Here is a 21,365-nt window from a genome sequence, read left to right as displayed (position 1 = left end):
AAAACCTTCGCCGCCAAAAACCTTCGCCGCGCCTACCTCTCTGCCTGCGCCGGCGCGCTCCCACTCATCTACTCCGTCCTTTTCTTCGCCTACGCCTCCTTCGCCGCCGCTTGGGCCGCCATTCTCTTCCGCCGCCAATCCGCCGTCTTCCGCATCCACTACCAAAGCCTTAAATCTCCTCTGCGAGGTTGAGGACAAAGCCTACATCGACCGCACCGGATCCATCTTCAGCTTCCTCAGGGGGATTTCCCTCTTCACCCTCATCGTCCTCATCGGCACCGGCTGGAGAGGGACGAGAGGGAGAGGGAGAGGGAGAGGGAGAGGAGAGAGAGAGATAATAGATGGGGGTGTTGTCCAACAAGATCGAGAGGAAGGAGTTGATGCCCGGCGATCACATCTACACATGGCGATCCGCCTACCTCTACGCCCATCATGGTTCCCTTCTACTTCCCCCCTTTTCGCTTTATTTGGCTTGTTTTCATGTTTGATCCTGAGGAAAACCTAATTTTGGGCAGTGAGTCAGATACCATTGTGCTTCTGGAGTTAGTTTCAGCTTGGTGTTTGTCTTGAACCAATTTATTTATTTTTCCATTGCCGAAATGTGCAAAGTTTAATCTTTGGAACGGAGATGGTTAGATGATCCATCGTTAAAGGTTTTATGGTACTTAGACTGTAGTCCAGTAACGTCTTGAGGTAGATTTAGGCATTTGAATGACTTTGCTTTTCCGTAGTGTTGCACTTTGTGGTTCTGGAATTTTGGTCTATATTAATGGCAGTGAACTCATCTAGGTCTTGAAAATCCCTCAGTTGATCCACTACTAAAATTGTGGTTTCATAATGGGGCGTCACAGCTTCTTGCACTCCGGTTTGCTATCTTGTCGAAATTCAAGTCTAATTTTGGGGAAAGGGTATCATCATGTGAGGCCAAATGGCCTCTCTGCTATGATAGATAAGTTATTTCGTATTAGATCAGATCATCAAGTTTAGAAGTAGATCCAGTTTTTTACCATTTGTCATAACTCGATCCAGTGAGAAAACTATCTCATCAACTCAATATATTTGAAGCCTAATCATTAGACAATTGCTATTTTATTGCATTTTTTTTAAATACGCTGACTATGCAATTTTGCCTCTTTCCCTTAAAAAATATGGTAAGCTTGAACTAGCAACAAGTGAGTCACATCTATTTGAATTAGCTTACATAGATCTTATGAAATACATCTATAATCATTATGTTTTATTGTTTTCTGATGATTGTCTGCGCTAAATACAACACTCAACTACTTTTATCCAGGTATGGGACCAATATTCTCAGTTTTAACTTGATGAGTTTTATCCAATGGTCTAAAATATTTGAGTCTGACTTAATAGAACTAAATGTGCTTATACCTTGTAAACTTCTGAATTGTCCAATGGCTTTCAAAGTGGGAGTAAATTCTGGCATAACCTGTGTGAAGCTAGCTAGCTCATGAATTTTTAATAGCGGGGAAATCAATTATATGCTCATGTTTTTACTATTTTTGTTCTCAAAGTGCTGGTGAACTAAGGAAAGAGAAACAAAAGTTGAAGCATGTTCGTGTAGTTTATTTAGATAGTATGTTTGCAATGCAATTACCCTAGAAATCTATTTGAAACCTTATATGTATATCATGAACATATTGACCATTGAGAATTTGTCGGAGATGACATGCACTAAGTTAATGCATGACGATCAATAATTGTGTTTATTGTCCTCTTGTAGGGATATTCGTCGGAGATGACATGGTCATTCACTTCACGAGAGCAGCGGGCCAGGAAACTGGAACAGGAACCTTTTTGGACCGAATTACATTCAGTTCCTCTCCATCTCCTACTGGAAGGCATTTGTGTGAACGTTGTGGTGATCAGAGCAGACTCCACGGAGTAATCATGTCCTGCCTTGATTGCTTTCTTTCCAGAGGCAATCTCTATCTGTTTTGTTATGCAGTCACCCCGGCTTTCTTTTTCTCCAAAGTGCGAGGAGGAACCTGCACACTTGCACACTCAGATTCTCCTGATGTTGTCCTCTACCGAGCAAGATATCTACATGACAACAATGGTTTTGGCATGTACAACATCTTCAAAAACAACTGTGAGGACTTGCGATATATTACAAAACAGGCTTGCTTGTGGAAACATTGTTCAGCGTAGGAAGGAGCGGGCAAATATCGTCCCTGACAGCTGCACTGAGTGCCGTGGCCTCCTCCCCTCTTCGTTTCTTGATGACAACTCCTGTTGGATTGGTGGTGGTGTCTAGCACCATGTATTGCGTCGGCCGCTATGTATCTGATATTGGAATTCGACGCGATGCCAAGGCGATCAATGTGGAAACTCTGGTTGCATAAATGCACACCGGTGAGGTGCCTAAGACGCCTGAGATGGAAGGGGCTGCTGCTGTGAACCCCAACTAGAACACACTCATTGACTGGATTAGAAAAGTCTTGTGTTGATTCAACTATTTTGTTTCAGAGACCTATTGCTTTTGAATGCTCTACTGAAAAACTTTGCTTGGTGAAAAGTGTGGTAAAATTGTATGTTTGAAATCTGCCTGTTTGGATTGGTGCAAGTTTGAAGAGAATGCGGATTAAATTTCAGGACATGCAGAGCCTTGCTTAATCTGATTTACTTGACTAGAAGATAAAGATGTTATCATTTGCTAGTAATATTAGAATCATTTAAATGTATGGAGCTATCTCTTGACATCCCCTATCGAAAATGTTTAGAAATATATATGAAATACAAAAAGGAGATGGCGTATTTATCCAGAATCAATCGCCACTGTTAAATGACTGCCAGGAATTTCTATAATATGAACAACTGGAAAATAGAGACAAAATCCAACCTTTTTCTTTTTCAGTTTGCAAGTAATCTGAGAAGAAGAATGAATCTTCATCACAATTCGAAGGCATCATCGTCGAGCTTGAGCGCCTCCGCTGCAGCCTCCTCGTCGTCGTCGTCGATGGCCAAGTAGGGGTTGTGCGCCGCTGGCCTGAACTTGTACCCGGTGAAGACGTAGAAGGCTAGCGTGGCGAGTTCTCCGGCGACGACGCTGCTCCACAGGTAGCGGTAGGAAATGAGGTTGCCGAGAGCGTAGACTCCCACCCTGGTGAAGTAGATGTAGCAGATGACGACGATGTAGTAATGTCGGAAAAGGGTGAGCTTCATGAGGTTCACGGCGGCCTTCCCGTCGGTCTTGGCGGCCTCCCGGAGGTTTTTGATGGACCAGACGATGGGGACAAGGACGGCGCAGCAGCAGACGACGTCGACGAGGAGGAAGACCTGCTTCCAGGTGATCCAGTCGACGGAGTAGGGGCCAGACTCGTCGATGGCGACCTGGGCGATGTTGGCCACGACCTGGAGGGGGATGACGGCCATGATAACCCTCTTCTCGCGGTCCTGGAGATAGGGTTTGAGGAAAGACCAGCCGGTGCCGATGAGGACGATGAGGGTGAAGAGGGAAATCCCCTTGAGGAAGCTGAAGATGTAGAAGAGGACGTCCCAGCCATGGGCGGATCCGGTGCGATCGATGTAGGATTTAATTTGTCCTCAGCCTCGCAGAGGAGATTTAAGGCTTTGAGTACGACGACCGCGAGCATGAAGTAGTGGATGCGGAAGACGGCGGATTGGCGGCGGAAGAGAATGGCGGCCCAAGCGGCGGCGAAGGAGGCGTAGGCGAAGAAAAGGACGGAGTAGATGAGTGAGAGCGCGCCGGCGCCGGCAGAGAGGTAGGCGCGGCGAGACGGTTCAGGGAGGTTGAAGATGGCGGATCGGGCAGACATGGAGACGCGGCATGGAGCGGAGATTTTGGGAAGGGGGGAAGATTTTGGACGAAGGTTTTTGGCGGCGAAGGTTTTTGACGAAGCTTTCTCACGTGCAATCCGCATGCATAAGTTTGTCATTTCTAAGTGGCACAAGGGCAAAGACGGTTCTTTGGCACAGAGGATTCGAACTCCTCACCACCCACCACTACAAATTTCCCTCCTCTCCACCGCCGGAGGACTGCCACCGTCTTGCCCTCGCTTTGGTTTTTAGAGTTCCAACAGGAAGTTAATGGTATAATTAAAGAATGTTAGAATTTAGTTGAATATATATATTTGAAGAAAGGCGTTTGGTATCCAATTCAAAAGACAGTGAAAGAATTACAAGAACAGGAAGTAATGGTTTTACCCAAATACTTTATCAAGGATGGTGGAGGGAAGAAGGCAGACGAGAGAACAGATCCATTTAGTTGGATGATTGATGGTTTCTCAACCATTGCAAATCGAGGTGCTAAGACGTATTACTCGGGAAATTTCACAGCCTGTGGTTTTACCTGGTAATTTTGCTTTTTTGTGTGCGTTGACATGTTGTTCAAAAACAAATCTCATGATGTTCTTCAACAAGTGAAAATCAAGCTTTTGTATTACTTAAGTTTTAAGTAGTTTTTTACCAGACAAACATTACTTCAGGCTTTTACTCAATACACTTGAAATTTCTCTGTTCATTCGATAAGATTAAAGATCTTTGAAAGACTTCGCATAAGGGATTGCTTTTGAAACGATAGCTAAAAGAAGTAGTATTAATTGCAGGAATTTGTCACTGCAATCAGGTTTAGAAGAAGGTGGTAAGAAATATGTCGGCTTTTACCTCTCACTAGATGATTCAGCTTCAAACAACTCAGTGATCAAAGCAACCTATAAGCTTTTCATATATGATCAAATACATGCGGAACACATACAAAAGAAAGGTGACAATACATTTAAATTTCCACAATAACTGAGCGTAATACAGGAAGTTGCTTGCTATTTTGCAACATATCTTCATATATTTTACAAAGCAAGGATAAATATTTTTTTACCTGGACTTGATGGTGGAGCTATTCCTACATATCATGGTATCTTGATTGTTTATGTAGGCGAAGAGTATTTCCATAGCACATCCCTTGATGGATTTTGTTGTAAGATTGCATTAGACAAGTTCAACAGTCCAAAATCTGGACTACTTGTCAATGATTGTTGCATCTTTGGAGTTGATGTCTTGGAGGCTTCTGCATTCAAATTAGACAAAAAACGAATCAGTGAATCCTTGTCCCTGAACAAAGACCTGACTCCTCGAATATATACTTGGGAAATCAAGAATGTTTCCAAATCGAACATGGAACTAAACTCTGAAACTTTTGATGCTGGCGGCTACAACTGGTACTCTATTACTCGTTCTTATTTGGATCATATTATTAAACATTGAGCATTTAAGATTTAAGATATAATTATTCGTTTTTTTTTATTTTCTATGTCAAGGAGTATCTCGCGCTATCCAAACTTAGCCAAATTCAAAGACTTCCTTGCTGTTTTCTTGAACCTGGCCAATGCTGCTAATTTTGCTTCCAAGACGAGAGTCTATGCGGAGTTTACCCTTTGCTTAATGGATCAAAACAATGCCGGGCACCGGAAGTTTACAGGTTTAGAAAATTTGATTTCGCTCCCTTCCTATGTTACTACTTGAAACGATCATCCGATTTATAAAAATTTTTAAGACTGTAAAAATTTGAGGCTTGAGTGGGTCTACAAATTAAAAATTCTTCACCAATTAAATCATAAATAGCGTATCTACTACCTAAACAATCGCCACATTATTACAATTTACATGCTTAAATTATAAAATATATAACACACAATCACTTAAAGCTCTCATAATTAACTAACTTAAAAAACTATCTCCTAATCTTAACCTCTTCAGTTGAATCCATTACGAAGGATTATATAGTTTGAATCTAAGAGATTCAATTATATGAATGCAAGAATTAATGTCAAATAAAATGGTATATCTAGTTGGTGAAAACTTCTGATCACTAAAGCATTGCGAAATGTACTCTACATTTAAGAAAAGAAAAGGCTCACATAATTACCGTATAAATGCAAACTACTCTATCAGGGTATCTCCATGCAAGATTTTTAGAATGATTTGTGAAATTAAAAAGTTGTATAAAAATTTGAATCATCGTGGACATGAGATTTGAAAATTTTAATTTAAGAGTAATAGTGAAAATTTAAAGTTATTTTTCTTTCTAAATTAATATCATATTGGCGATGTGAGTGATAATTAAATACTAATGAGATTTGAAATTTATATGGAGGTTTTTTAATTATAAAGAGAATAATAAATTTTTATGTATTTGAAATTATAAAAAAAAATCATTGAAAACTCTAAGGAAGATATCTTTATAAGAATTCATTGCGACTTATCTTTATAAGATATTTCTCTTTTCATGTCCATGTTTAACGTATGTCTTAAAAACAACCACAAGTTAATAAATGCAATGGATCATCACATGATTCAAAATACCAAAGGTGCCTTAAAATATGTATGCTATCGATCCTTAATATTTCCAATTATGCTTCTTTGCTTAGTTGGGTTTATCATCATAGATTCACAATATAATCTTAGTGTCAAATATAATATTACCAAATAATATACCACTATACCGAGAGCTAACGAAACAAAGAAAGGTTTGTTGGAATAATAAATGAAAAATAAAATAAAATTGCCGCCGCCAACATATTTATATTACAGTCATGGGGATTTATCTTCCATTGCGAAGGATTATATATACTGAATGAATCTAAAAGATTCACTTATATAACTACAAGAAAATAATCTATTAGAGCAATGCTAACCGTGCAAATACACGTGGGAAAAGGACATTGAGGGTGTTGGCTTCTAGGGATGAGTAAAAATTTGATTAAATCGAATAAATCGATCGAACCGACTGAATTAAAAAATTTGGTTCGATTATTTTAGAATTTCAGTTTTTTTTTAAATTGATTAATTTGATTAATTCGGTTCGGTTTTGATTTTAAAAATTTTTATTCAGTTAAATCAAATTTGAAAAATAATTTATAAATTTTTAAATAAATAAATTTAGAAATCCCTAATTAATTAGTAAAATTTTTGTAATATTTAAAAAAATTAGTTTATTCGGTAAATTCGGTCGAAAATCGAATTAACTGATAAAATATCGGTTCGGTTTGTTCGATTTTTATTGAAAAATTCAGTTGATTTAGTTGATTCGAAAAAATTCAGTTTAATCGGTTTTTAATTAATTCGAATACTTAGCCCTATTGTTCTGCAAAAAAAATAGAATCCATCACCTTAGCAGCCCCACATGATCGACCCCACTACTCAGCCCTATTGGCTTCCATAAAAGGGAGATTCATTTCCTATCATTGATGCATATCTTTGCTAGAGACTTTTATTAAAAATTTAAAAGGTATATCATTAAGTGATTTAATTTATTAAACATTTATGGTCTCTCAACCATTGCAAATCGAAGTGCTAAGACGTATTACTCGGGAAATTTCACAGCCTGTGGTTTTACCTGGTAATTTTGCTTTTTTGTGTGCGTTGACATGTTGTTCAAAAACAAATCTCATGATGTTCTTCAACAAGTGAAAATCAAGCTTTTGTATTACTTAAGTTTTAAGTAGTTTTTTACCAGACAAACATTACTTCAGGCATAAGGGAATGCTTTTGAAACGATAGCTAAAAGAAGTAGTATTAATTGCAGGAATTTGTCACTGCAATCAGGTTTAGAAGAAGGTGGTAAGAAATATGTCGGCTTTTACCTCTCACTAGATGATTCAGCTTCAAACAACTCAGTGATCAAAGCAACCTATAAGCTTTTCATATATGATCAAATACATGCGGAAGACATACAAAAGAAAGGTGACAATACATTTAAATTTCCACAATAACTGAGCGTAATACAGGAAGTTGCTTGCTATTTTGCAACATATCTTCATATATTTTACAAAGCAAGGATAAATATTTTTTTACCTGGACTTGATGGTGGAGCTATTCCTACATATCATGGTATCTTGATTTTTTATGTAGGCGAAGAGTATTTCCATAGCACATCCCTTGATGGATTTTGTTGTAAGATTGCATTAGACAAGTTCAACAGTCCAAAATCTGGACTACTTGTCAATGATTGTTGCATCTTTGGAGTTGATGTCTTGGAGGCTTCTGCATTCAAATTAGACAAAAAACGAATCAGTGAATCCTTGTCCCTGAACAAAGACCTGACTCCTCGAATATATACTTGGGAAATCAAGAATGTTTCCAAATCGAACATGGAACTAAACTCTGAAACTTTTGATGCTGGCGGCTACAACTGGTACTCTATTACTCGTTCTTATTTGGATCATATTATTAAACATTGAGCATTTAAGATTTAAGATATAATTATTCGTTTTTTTTTATTTTCTATGTCAAGGAGTATCTCGCTCTATCCAAACTTAGCCAAATTCAAAGACTTCCTTGCTGTTTTCTTGAACCTGGCCAATGCTGCTAATTTTGCTTCCAAGACGAGAGTCTATGCGGAGTTTACCCTTTGCTTAATGGATCAAAACAATGCCGGGCACCGGAAGTTTACAGGTTTAGAAAATTTGATTTCGCTCCCTTCCTATGTTACTACTTGAAACGATCATCCGATTATGTTTTCTTATTTATTTTGTAGCGAAACATTTGTTCTCGTCAAAGAGTCCCAATAGGGGGTGGTCCAAGTTCTTAAGCTGAAACGATGTACAAGATCCATCGAGAGGATTTCTTCTCAATGATACATGCATCGTTGAAGCAACCGTCGTGGTTCTTGGAGTGGACACCATTGCTTGAAGAAGACGCAAAAGAATTTCGACTTATCCTAAGATTTTGTCTGTTCGTTCTTTGCAAGTCCATGTATCAAGGGTACTGCATGCCTCAAACAACACCAAAAAGTTCTTAATTGCATCGAAACATCTCGTGATTTAAAATACAAAAGTTTCCATAATATTAATTATGACTTTGTCCTGCTCTGATTAGTTAGATTTAATCGTCGTAGGCTTACGATATCTTGATGTTAAATGCTGTGTTTGTAAATAATATAGTACACACACCACATTATCTTGCAGAAAATACACTTAGGATGTCACGGTAATCTTTTGAACCCACGAACGATAGTTTTAGAGCTTCATGATTCTTTATTTGGCACTGTTCTGTGACCCTACCCTTACAAAGTAACTAGGACTTGTTGACTCTTTTGGACAGTCAACTACTTAGCCAATTTCTTGTCTAGTAGACCAGTAACATGGTAATTCCTCTTCAGATGATTTATAAAAATTTTTAAGACTGTAAAAATTTGAGGCTTGAGTGGGTCTACAAATTAAAAATTCTTCACCAATTAAATCATAAATAGCGTATCTACTACCTAAACAATCGCCACATTATTACAATTTACATGCTTAAATTATAAAATAAGATTATAACACACAATCACTTAAAGCTCTCATAATTAACTAACTTAAAAGTCTTGATCTCCTAATCTTAACCTCTTCAGTTGAATCCATTACGAAGGATTATATAGTTTGAATCTAAGAGATTCAATTATATGAATGCAAGAATTAATGTCAAATAAAATGGTATATCTAGTTGGTGAAAACTTCTGATCACTAAAGCATTGCGAAATGTACTCTACATTTAAAAAAAAGAAAAGGTTCACATAATTACCGTGTAAATGCAAACTACTCTATCAGGGTATCTCCATGCAAGATTTTTAGAATGATTTGTGAAATTAAAAAGTTATATAAAAATTTGAATCATCGTGGACATGAAATTTGAAAATTTTAATTTAAGAGTAATAGTGAAAATTTAAAGTTATTTTTCTTTCTAAATTAATATCATATTGGCGATGTGAGTGATAATTAAATACTAATGAGATTTGAAATTTATATGGAGGTTTTTTAATTATAAAAAGAATAATAAATTTTTATGTATTTGAAATTATAAAAAAAAATCATTGAAAACTCTAAGGAAGATATCTTTATAAGAATTCATTGCGACTTATCTTTATAAGATATTTCTCTTTTCATGTCCATGTTTAACGTATGTCTTAAAAACAATCACAAGTTAATAAATGCAATGGATCATCACATGATTCAAAATACCAAAGGTGCCTTAAAATATGTATGCTATCGATCCTTAATATTTCCAATTATGCTTCTTTGCTTAGTTGGGTTTATCATCATAGATTCACAATATAATCTTAGTGTCAAATATAATATTACCAAATAATATACCACTATACCGAGAGCTAACGAAACAAAGAAAGGTTTGTTGGAATAATAAATGAAAAATAAAATAAAATTGCCGCCGCCAACATATTTATATTACAGTCATGGGGATTTATCTTCCGAAGGATTATATATACTGAATGAATCTAAAAGATTCACTTATATAACTGCAAGAAAATAATCTATTAGAGCAATGCTAACCGTGCAAATACACGTGGGAAAAGGACATTGAGGGTGTTGGCTTCTAGGGATGAGTAAAAATTTGATTAAATCGAATAAATCGATCGAACCGACTGAATTAAAAAATTTGGTTCGATTATTTTAGAATTTTAGTTTTTTTTAAATTGATTAATTTGATTAATTCGGTTCGGTTTTGATTTTAAAAATTTTTATTCGGTTAAATCGAATAAATCAAATTTGAAAAATAATTTATAAATTTTTAAATAAATAAATTTAGAAATCCCTAATTAATTAGTAAAATTTTTGTAATATTTAAAAAAATTAGTTTATTCGGTAAATTCGGTCGAAAATCGAATTAACTGATAAAATATCGGTTCGGTTTGTTCGATTTTTATTGAAAAATTCGGTTGATTTAGTTGATTCGAAAAAATTCAGTTTAATCAGTTTTTAATTAATTCGAATACTTAGCCCTATTGTTCTGCAAAAAAAATAGAATCCATCACCTTAGCAGCCCCACATGATCGACCCCACTACTCAGCCCTATTGGCTTCCATAAAAGGGGAGATTCATTTCCTATCATTGATGCATATCTTTGCTAGAGACTTTTATTAAAAATTTAAAAGGTATATCATTAAGTGATTTAATTTATTAAACATTTAAAAGGGATAAAAAAAATATATAGTTGATAAGCGGATAACTTTAGGAGAAATTTATCCGATCCCCTTATATAACCTCTAGGTTGTTTTTCCTGTTTCACATCATCCGTCGACTCTTCTCCTGTGATTGTTCTACTGGTGCCCCCGTTCTCCTTTGCAAAACCTTCTTGTAGCTTTTCACAATCATTTTGAGTGCTTGGCAACTTTAGCAATTTCATGGTATACTATATCTAAAATTGATCACGGTATAATTAAGAATGTTAGGATTTTGCTTTTGGCATCCATTTCATAAAAAAGTTATCGATTCAAAGGAAGGTGGAGAGAAGAAGGCAGGCGGGAGAACATATGCATTTTGGTGGGCGATTGATGGTTTCTCAACCATTGTAAATCGAGGTGCTGATACGTATTACTCGAGGAGTTTCACAGCCTGTGATTTTAACTGGTAATTCTGATTTTATTTATTTTGTGTGCGTGTTGACATGTTCTTCTAAAACAAATCACATGTTCTTCAACAAGAGAAAAAGTCTTGTATTCAATACAATTGGAATTTCTTGTTCATTCGATCAGATTTAAGATGTTTGAAAAATTTGGCATAAGAAAATGCTTTGTGAAAGATATATAGCTAAGAGAAGAACGTACTATTAACTGCAGGAAGTTGCGACTGGGATTAGTTTTAGAAGAAGATGGTGAGAAATATGTTGGTCTTTACCTCTCAAATGATGATGCAGCTTCAAAAGGCTCAGAGATCAAAGCAATCTACAGACTCTTCATATGTGATCAACTTCATGGGGAGCACATACAAAAGGAAGGTGACAAAACATTTTAAGTTCCAGAATAATTTGATCATAATTACCTAGATTTGTTGGTGGAATTATTTATTATGTTATATAACTTCATTTTTTTATGTAGGCAAAGACTATTTCCATAGCAAATCTCTTGATGGATGTTGTTTTAAGGTTGCATTGAACAAGTTCGACAGTTCAAAATCTGGTCTACTTGTCAATGATCGTTGTGTCTTTGGAGCTCAAGTCTTGCAGGCTTTTGCAATATCCAAATCAGACAAAGAAGGAATGAATGAATCCTTGTCCTTAAACAAAGACTTAACTCCTCGAATATATACTTGGGTATTCAAGGATGTTTCCAAATCGAACGTGATACTGCAATCTGAAGCTTTTGCTGCAGGCGGCTACAACTGGTATTCCGTTACTTGTTCTTTAATTGAATCATAGCTTTGAGCATATAAGATTTAAGATATATTTATTCTTTTCGTTTGATTTGATTTTTGACATATCTAGGCGTATCTCGCTCTATCCAAACGTAAGTACATACAAAGACTTCCTTGGTGTTTTCTTGGTCATGGACGATGCTGGTAGTCTTGCTTCCAAGACAAGTGTGTATGTGGAGTTGAGCCTTTGCTTGTTGGATCTAGATAATGCCAAGCACCGGAAGCTTACAGGTTTTGACATTAATTTGATTGCGCTACCTGCTTACGCTACACCTCGATCAAGCAATTATTTGATTGTGTTTAATTTTCTTATTTATTTTGTAGGGAAAGTTTTGTTCTCATCAGGGAGCTCCAGTTTGGGATGGAATGACTTCTTAAGCTGGAAAGAAGTACAAGATCCATCTAGAGGATTTCTTCGCAACGATATATGCATCGTTGAAGCAACTGTCGTGGTTCTTGGAGTAAACACCATTGCTTGAACAAGAACCAAAAGAACTCATTGCGACTTGTCCTAAGATTTTGTTTGTTCCTTCTTTGCAAGTCCATTTTATCGAGCATGTCTGAATAACAACCATAATTTGATATTGAATGTAGATCCTACATCACAATTTTTTGTCAAAATTAATTAAAATTCCCGATATATTAATTTATTGAATGTAGATCATATACAGGCTGACGATTATATATGTATCATTGTTACACGTATTTAAAATTGATGATTTTATGAAGTGTTTTGAATCTAGAAATTATATGTGGAATTGTGATAGTATATAAATTTAAAACCTAAAAAAAAAATGTAGTATATGAATATATAAAATTATAGCATATAATTATATAGAATTGTAAGTATTTAAGTCAAAATGAGTGAATCTAGATTGGCTTTGTGTGGACTTAGTTGATAACATTTCTAGCCGCAAATTGCTTTTCCCACCCCCTTACCACCGCACCCCCCCCTTCCCTCCTCTCTCTCTCCTATTCAAATGACTTTTATACCCTTTTTTCTTTGTTTTTTATTTTATTTTACTTATATATATATATTAATTTTAATTAATTTTTATTTAGTTTTATTTTTTAAATTAAATTTGTTTATTATTTAGTTTTTTAAATTTAAATTAATTTTATACTTTTTAAATTTTTTTATAAATAATAACTCCTAAAATTTATAACTAAAAATAAATAAAAGATTATAAACATATAAAAAAATTATTCAAAAAAATAAAACTGATAAAAAAAATTGAAAAAAAAACTGATTAATAAAAAAAATAAAATCAATTAAAAAACAAAATTTTAAAAATAATAAATTGAAAAAAATACAAGTATTATGAAAAAATAATAAATAAAATTAATTAAAAATAAACTTTATATAAAATTAAAAAAATATAATAAACAAAATTGATTAAAAATAAAACTAAATAAAATTTATATAAAATTCTAAAAATAAAGTATTGATAAAAAATAATAAATAAAATTGATTAAAAAATAAAACTAAATAAAAATTAAATAAAATTGAAAAAAATATCATATTGATGAAAAAAATAATAAATTAAATTAATTAAAAAATAAAACTAAATAAAAATAAAAATATATGAGGGCTATTTTTAAATAAAATTAATTAAAAAATAAAATTAAATAAAAATTTAAAAAATTAAAAAATAAATAAATAAAAAACAAGGGATAAAAAGGTCATTAGAAGAGAGGAGAGAGAAGAAGTGGGAGGGGGGGTGTGCGGTGATGGGGGTGGGAAAAGCAGGCCTCTTTCTAGCCTGTTGGGCCTAACCTGACTCAACCTGTCACAGGCACATGGGAATTTGAAAGATCAAACTGGCCCAAGCTCATTAATTATGGCATAGAAGACAAAGCAATTTTTCTAGGCAATTTAATCTATCAATTCCCAAGATAATTTAATTAAACACTAATGACTTAATTCAGTCAAATTTAACTTAATTGAATCAAGATCTTTTGTTTCTTCCGAAAACATAATCTTGGAGTTAATTAGGAACACTTTGACCAAAGCATGCTTTGGTTTTTGGAGTTCCAACAGGAAGTTAATGGTATAATTAAAAAATGATAGAATTTAACTGAATATATATAAGAAGAAAGGCTTTTGGTATCCAATTCAAAAAACACAGATAAAGAATTACAAGAACTGAAAGTTATGGTTTCGCCCAAATATGTTATCAACCCAAATGAAGGTGGAGAGAAGAAGGCAGGCGAGAGAACAAAGCCATTTAGGTGGATGATCGATGGTTTCTCAACCATTGCAAATCAAGGTTCTTCGTCATGTTACTCGGGAAGTTTTACAGCCTGTGGTTTTACTTGGTAATTAAAATGTTCTTCAACAAGTGAAACTCAAGCTTTTGTTGTAGTACATAAGTTTTCGACTTGAGTTCTACCAGACAAACACTAATCCAGGCTTTTATTCAATACTCTCCATTTGTTCGATAACATTTAAGATCTTCTAAAGACTGCATTAAACAAGATCAACAGTTCAAAGTCGGGACTACTTGTCAACGATTGTTGCATCTTTGGAGCTGATGTCTTGGAGGCTTTTGCTTGCAAATTAGACAAAGAAGGATTAATCCATGAATCCTTGTACCTAAAGAAAGATCTAACTCCTCGAATATATACTTGGGTAATTAAGGATGTTTCCAAATCGAAGGATAAACTAATTTCTGAAACCTTTGCTGCATGAAGCTACAACTGGTATTCCATTACATGTTCTTAACTGGATCATGGTTTAAGTATGTAAACTTTGAGCGTAAAGAGTCAAGACATAATAGTTATTCATTCTGTTTGATTTTCGACATATCTATGTGTATCTGGCTCTATCCAAACGTAGCTACAGACAAAGACTTCCTTGCTGTTCTCTTGATCATGGACAATGGTGCTAATCTTGCTTCCCGGACTAGTGTCAATGTGGATTATAGCTTTTGCTTGTTGGATCAACACAATGGCAAGCATTGGACGCGTAAAGGTTCCGACATTAATTTGATTGCGCTCCCTGCCTATGCTACAACTTGAAGCAATCATCTGATTATGTTTTCCTTTTTTATAGGGACAGGTTTGTTCTCATCTTGCACTACCAGTTGGGGATTTCAAAAATTCTTAAGCTGGGAAGATGTAAAAGATCCATCGAGAGGATTTCTTCTTAACGAGACATGCATCGTTGAAGCATACATTGTTGTTCGTGCAGTAAACACCTTTGCTTGAACAGGAACCAACGAGATATTTGTCTATTCGTTCTTTGCTTGACCGTATCCTGTGTTTCTTTAACCTGTCAATTCATCGGCGATCGAGGTGATCAAATCCAATGATACTCTTCGGCTGACTTTTATATGCCTATAAAAAGGGAGGTTGCCAATTTATTAAGGGACATCTTTTCTAGAGTTTTATCAAGCCTTCATGGAGCTTTTCATAATCGCTTTAAGAGCTTGGCAACTTTAGCAACTTCTATTGGAGCAAGGGAGAATTTCTAATGCATCGAAACATCGCATAAAGCTCGCGAACTTTAAGTCTTGGTATCCTCCTAGCTCTTGAATATATTATGATATATATTGACTCGAAGAGATTTACTTATATTGAATGCAAGAATGTCAAATAAAATTGTATATCTAATGGGTGAAAAATTATAGTCACGTAAGCATTGCCAAATGAGCTCTACGTGTAAGACTCATATAATTACTTTGTCAATTCAAACTAATCTATTAGAGCGAGGCTAACCGAGCAAAAGCAAATGGGAAAAGGACATAAGATCGTGTGTTGACTCCCATAAAAAGGGAGGTTTCCGATCAAGGGACAACTTTTCTAGAGACTTGTAGACCCCTGCACAAAGCCTTCATGGAGCTTTTCACAATCATTTTGAGGTATCAACAGTGATCGTAAGCACCTTTCTGCATATCAAGTGTTTGTGATTGACAGAATAGACACTTTCCTAGTAATGGATTATGGAGGTAAGGTATCATTAACACTCTGTTTGGATGGGGTGAGGGAAGGTTTATTAACAGAAGGGGAAGGAAGGAGAAGAAAGGGAAAGAGAAGTATTTATATTTTTCTTGTTTGGGAGGAAGGGAAAGTTCATTAACGTAATATGTGCTACCTTGTTTGGGAGGAAAAGGAAAGAAATGAAGGTTAAATATATAAAATTATAAAAATATCTTTATAATTTACAATAATTTATAAATAATTGTTCGTTAAGTATTTTATTTTATCTAATGCCTTATAACTATTCGTTCAGAGTTCGTTAATCGAAATTATAAACTAAATATATAAAATTACAAAAATATATTTATTTTTTAAAATAAATCTATATGTGAAAAAATATATATAGCTCATAAGATTAACAAAAAATTAATATTTATAATTTAAATAAATAAATAATTTAAAAAATAATAAGTAGATATATAAAAAATATATGAAATACACTTTGATACGATAAAAGATAAATAAATAATTATATATATATTTTTATAAAAATTTACTGATGTAAAAATTTACGACGAAGGTCGACATCGAGGAGTGCGAGTATCCTGTGACGATTGGGTTATGTGACGAGGAGCGAGCAACAGTGAAAAAATCTAATAGATAAGTTATTTTAATAATTAATATTTTAATATAAGGGTAAAATTAGAATAAATATGTTTGAACATTTCCTTCCCCTTCCTTACATCTCAAATCGGAGTATAAGGAATTATATCTATTTATGGACATGCAAGGGAAAAACTTACCCTTCCTTTCCCTTCTCTCCCCTTCCCTCACTTCTTTACAAACAAGATTACAAATTCCCTTCCCCTTATTTATCTTTCCTTCCCCTTCCCTCACTTCCTCCCAAACAAGCCGTAATTGGGGAGGTGAATGAAGATTATTGTTGCTTTGAGACATGGACAAGGAGTTAGTTAACCTTAGTCATAAGAATGAGTTTTTCTGATGGAGTAAATATACCTAACCTTGATGATGGAACAAGCAAATTCATGGTATAATTAAAGAATGATAGAATTTAGCTGAATATATATAAGAAAGGCTTTTGGTATCCAATTAAAAAAAAAAAGACTGAAAGAATTACACGAACTGGGAAGTAATGGTTTCACCCATGTATGTTATCAACCCAAAGGAAGGTGGAAAGAAGAAGGCAGGCGAGAGAACAGATCCATTTAGGTGGACGATCGATGGATTCTCAACATTTGCAAATCAATGTGAGACGCATTACTCGGGGAGTTTCACGACCTGTGGTTTTACCTGGTAATTCTGTTTTTTTTTGTGTGTGTTCATATGTTGTTCAAAAACAAATAACATGATTTTCAACAAATAAAACTCAGCCTTTTGTAGTAAATAAGTTTTGAGTAGTATTTTAACATAAACACTTCTTCAGTCTATTATTCAATACAATTGAAATTTCTCAGTTCATTCGATGAGATTTAATATCTTTGAAAGACTTGGCATAAGGGAATGCTTTATGAAAGATATCTAAGAGAAGAAGTATTATTTGCAGGAAATTGCGACTGGAATCAGCTTTTGAAGAAGATGGTGAGAAATACGTCGGTGTCTACCTCTCACATAATGATGTAGTTTCAAAATTAAGGCTCAGTGATCAAAGAAATCTACAAGCTCTTCATATATGATCAACTACGTGCCGAGCACATTCAAACGGAAGGTGACAATACATTTTAAGTAATAGAATAACTGATCATAATACAGGAGATATGATGCTTTTACCTGGACTAGTTTGCGGAGTTATTTATCATTTTATTTTCATTTTTTTATGTAGGCGAAGAGTATTTCCATAGCAAATCCCTTATGGATTTTGTTGTAAAGTTGCATTGAACAAGTTCAACAGTTTAAAATCTGGTCTACTCGTCAACGATTGTTGCATTTTTGGGGCTGACGTTTTGGAGGCTTTCGAATGCAAATTAGACAAAGAGGGAATTACTGAATCCTTATCCCTAAAGAAAGACATGACTCCTCGTTTATATACTTGGGTAGTCAAGGATGTTTCCAAATCGAGCATGGTACTAAACTCTGAAACTTTTTCTGCAGGCGGCTACAACTGGTATTCCATTACTCGTTCTTAATTGGATCATTGTTTAAGTAAGCTTTTAGCATATAAGATTTAAGATGTGATTATTCGTTTTGGTTGATTTCGATATGTCTAGGAGTATCTCGCTCAATCCATCCATAGCCCCAAACAAAGACTTCCTTGGTGTTTTCTTGAACCTGGACAATGCGGCTAATCTTGCTTCAAAGACTAGAGTCTATGTGAAGTTTGGCTTTCGCTTGTTGGATCAACACAATGAAAAGCACTGGAAGAATACAGGTTTTGACAATTTGATTGTTCTCCCTTGATAGACTACAACTTGATAAATAAATCATCTGTTTGTCTTTTCTTTTTTTTTTGTAGCGAAAAATTTGTTCTCATCTAGGAGTAGAGGTTGGGGATGGGCAAAATTATTAAGCTGGAAAGATGTACAAGATCCATCTAGAGGATTTCTTAGCAACGAGACATGCATCATTGAAGCATTTGTTGTGATTCTTGGATTGGACACCGTTGCTTGAAGAAGAGCCAAAAGAATTTCGACTTATCCTAAGTTTGTCTGTTCGTTCTTTGCATGTCCATGTATCAAGGGTACTGCCTCAAACTACACCAAAAAGTTCTTAATTGCACCGAAACATCTCGTGATTTAAAATACTAAAGTTTCCATAATATTAATTATGACTTTGGCCTTCTGCTCTAATTAGTTAGATTTAATCGTCGTAGGCTTACGATATTTTGATGTGAAATGTTGTGTTTGTAAATAATATAATACACGCACCACATTATCTCCCAATGACACTTAGGGTGCGTTTGGTTGGGGATCATCTGTGATTACCTTGGTTATGTGATTACCAAGTAATCATATAACCTTGGTCATAGGGAATGAAACATAACCTTGTTTGGTTGGTTTAACCCATAATAATCGATCAAGTGATCGATTATGAACATGTGTAATCGATCACTTGATCGATTACAAGGTTTTGAGAAAAAGAGTCTTAATCGATCAAGTGATCGATTAAGGAAGGCTATAATCGATCACTTGATCGATTATAGGGTTTTTGAGAAACAGTTTACGACATTTAATCGATCACGTGGTCGATTATAAAAAGTCTTAATCGATCGTCTGATCGATTAAGGAAGGCCTTAACCCCGTAATCAAGAAAAACCTACGTTTCTCTTGGTTATCTGATTCCGAGTTGCATTACTTTTTTGCTGACGTATGCTGATGTGTCAGGCATAAAATATTACCTGGGAATCATTGATTATCTAAACCAAACAAGGTAATCGCCGATTACCGTCGGATGGATAACCAGGTAATCGGCGATTACCTCCAACCAAACGCGCCCTTAGGATGTCACTTTAATCTTTTGAACCCACGTACGATATTTTAGAGCTTCATGATTCTTTATTTGGCTCTGTGATAATATACCCTTATAAAGTATCGTGTAATCATCAAGTTAAAATACATGATCATAGGACTTGTTGACTCTTTTGGACAGTCAACTACTTAGTCGTCTAGTAGATCATGCATTACTAGGTAATTCCTCATCAGATGATTTATAAGCATTTTTAAGATTGTAAAAATTTGAGGCTTGAGTGGGTCTACAAATTAAAAATTCTTCACCAATTAAATCCTAAATAGTGTATCTACTACCTAAAGAATCGCCACATTATTACAATTTACATGCTTAAATTATAAAATAAGATTATAACACACAATAACTTAAAGCTCTCATAATTAACTAACTTAAAGTCTTGATCTCCTAATCTTAACCTCTTCAGATGAATCCATTAGGAAGGATTATATAGATTGAATCTAAGAGATTCAATTATATGAATGCAAGAATTAATGTCAAATAAAATGGTATATCTAATTGGTGAAAACTTCTGATCATTAAAGCATTGCGAAATGTACTCTACATTTAAGGCTCACATAATTACCGTGTAAATGCAAACTACTCTATCAGGCTATCTCCATGCAAGATTTTTAGAATGATTAGCGAAATTAAAAAGTTGTATAAAAATTTGAATCATCGTAGACATGAGATTTGAAAATTTTAATTTAAGAGTAATAGTGAAAATTCAAAGTTATTTTTCTTTCGAAATTAATATCATATTGGTGGTGTGAGTGATAATTAAATACTAATGAGATTTGAAATTTATATGGAGGTTTTTTTAATTATAAAGAGAATAATAAATTTTTATGTATTTGAAATTATAAAAAAAAATCATTGAAAACTCTAAGGAAGATATCTTTATAAGAATTCATTGTGACTTATCTTTATAAGATATTTCTCTTTTCATGTCCATGTTTAACGTATGTCTTAAAAACAACCACAAGTTAATAAATGCAATGGATCATCGTCACATGATTCAAAATACCAAAGGTGTCTTAAAATATGTATGCTATCGATCTTTAATATTTCCAATTATTGTAATCAAAAGGTGGATCCACCACTTTAGCGGTCCCCTGGTCCTGGTCCCACAAGTGTAGGGGATAAATCACGGATGACCATTTTGGCCTTCTTCTCATCATGACTAGCGCAGGGGAGGGTTCGAATCCAAGACCTCATTGTAATCAACTGACCTGTGCTAACCATGTGAGGAAGCCTCTAAGGGCAATTTTCCAATTATGCTTCTTTGCTTAGTTGGGTTTATAATCATAGATTCACAACATCATCTTAGTGTCGAATATAATATTAGCAAATAATATACCACTATAGCGAGAGCTAATGAAACAAAGAAAAGTTTGTTGGAATAATAAATGAAAAATAAAATAAAATTGTCCCCGCCAACAGATTTTTATTACAGTCATGATGATTTATCTTTCATTGTGAAGGATTATATATACTGAATGAATCTAAAAGATTCACTTATATAACTGCAAGAAAATAATCTATTAGAGCAATGCTAACCATGCAAATACACGTAGGAAAAGGACATTGAGGGTGTTGGCTTCTAAGGGTAAGCAAAAATTTAGTTAAATCGAATAAATCGATTGAACCGACTGAATTAAAAAATTCAGTTCGGTTATTTCAGAATTTCGGTTATTTTTAAAAAAAAAATTGATTAATTTGGTTAATTTGGTTCGATTTTGATTTTAAAATTTTGTATTCGGTTAAACCGAATTAATCAAATTGAAAAATAATTTTTAAATAAATAAATTTAGAAGAAGGGGA

At 34.5% G+C, this 21,365-nt stretch overlaps 2 protein-coding genes and 4 pseudogenes across 2 annotated transcripts; 5 read left to right on the top strand and 1 right to left on the bottom strand.

Moving 5' to 3' along the window:
• Positions 1 to 341: 341 nt before the first annotated feature.
• On the top strand, positions 342 to 2,615 carry LOC141824934 (protein LEAD-SENSITIVE 1-like; annotated as a pseudogene).
• Positions 2,616 to 2,803: 188 nt separating this feature from the next.
• Positions 2,804 to 3,797, bottom strand: LOC141825130 (protein CANDIDATE G-PROTEIN COUPLED RECEPTOR 7-like; annotated as a pseudogene).
• A 378-nt stretch (positions 3,798 to 4,175) lies between these two features.
• On the top strand, positions 4,176 to 5,168 carry LOC141823627 (uncharacterized; annotated as a pseudogene).
• A 2,130-nt stretch (positions 5,169 to 7,298) lies between these two features.
• LOC141823626 (uncharacterized) lies at positions 7,299 to 8,667 on the top strand (the record flags this gene model as incomplete). The annotated part of the gene is given in 5 exon segments (XM_074710915.1): positions 7,299 to 7,375; positions 7,562 to 7,719; positions 7,888 to 8,170; positions 8,270 to 8,430; positions 8,513 to 8,667. Coding segments are annotated over 5 exon segments (834 nt in total), but the record flags the coding sequence as incomplete, so codon positions are not given.
• A 2,526-nt stretch (positions 8,668 to 11,193) lies between these two features.
• LOC141823625 (uncharacterized) lies at positions 11,194 to 12,640 on the top strand. The gene is made up of 5 exons (XM_074710913.1): positions 11,194 to 11,378; positions 11,588 to 11,745; positions 11,846 to 12,131; positions 12,232 to 12,392; positions 12,486 to 12,640. Exons 1-5 carry the CDS (start codon positions 11,194 to 11,196, stop codon positions 12,638 to 12,640), a joined length of 945 nt encoding a protein of 314 aa, XP_074567014.1.
• Positions 12,641 to 17,235: 4,595 nt separating this feature from the next.
• Positions 17,236 to 18,707, top strand: LOC141822862 (uncharacterized; annotated as a pseudogene).
• Positions 18,708 to 21,365: the final 2,658 nt, after the last annotated feature.

This window comes from Curcuma longa, chromosome 3, assembly GCF_044706935.1.
Source record: "Curcuma longa cultivar G26 ecotype Majalengka, Jawa Barat chromosome 3, ITB_CL_G26_1.1, whole genome shotgun sequence".
NCBI classification, from domain to species: Eukaryota; Viridiplantae; Streptophyta; class Magnoliopsida; order Zingiberales; family Zingiberaceae; genus Curcuma; species Curcuma longa.
Note: the sequence above shows the minus strand (reverse complement) of the source record. Positions and strands in the feature narration are given on the sequence as shown.

Coding starts and splice junctions, on each gene's coding strand:
- LOC141823625 (XM_074710913.1), top strand. CDS start 11,194: ATGTTAGGATTTTGCTTTTGGCATCCATTTCATAAAAAAGTTATCGAT. Junction 11,379..11,587: donor ACAGCCTGTGATTTTAACTG/GTAATTCTGATT, acceptor TATTAACTGCAG/GAAGTTGCGACTGGGATTAG. Junction 12,393..12,485: donor CAAGCACCGGAAGCTTACAG/GTTTTGACATTA, acceptor TTTATTTTGTAG/GGAAAGTTTTGTTCTCATCA.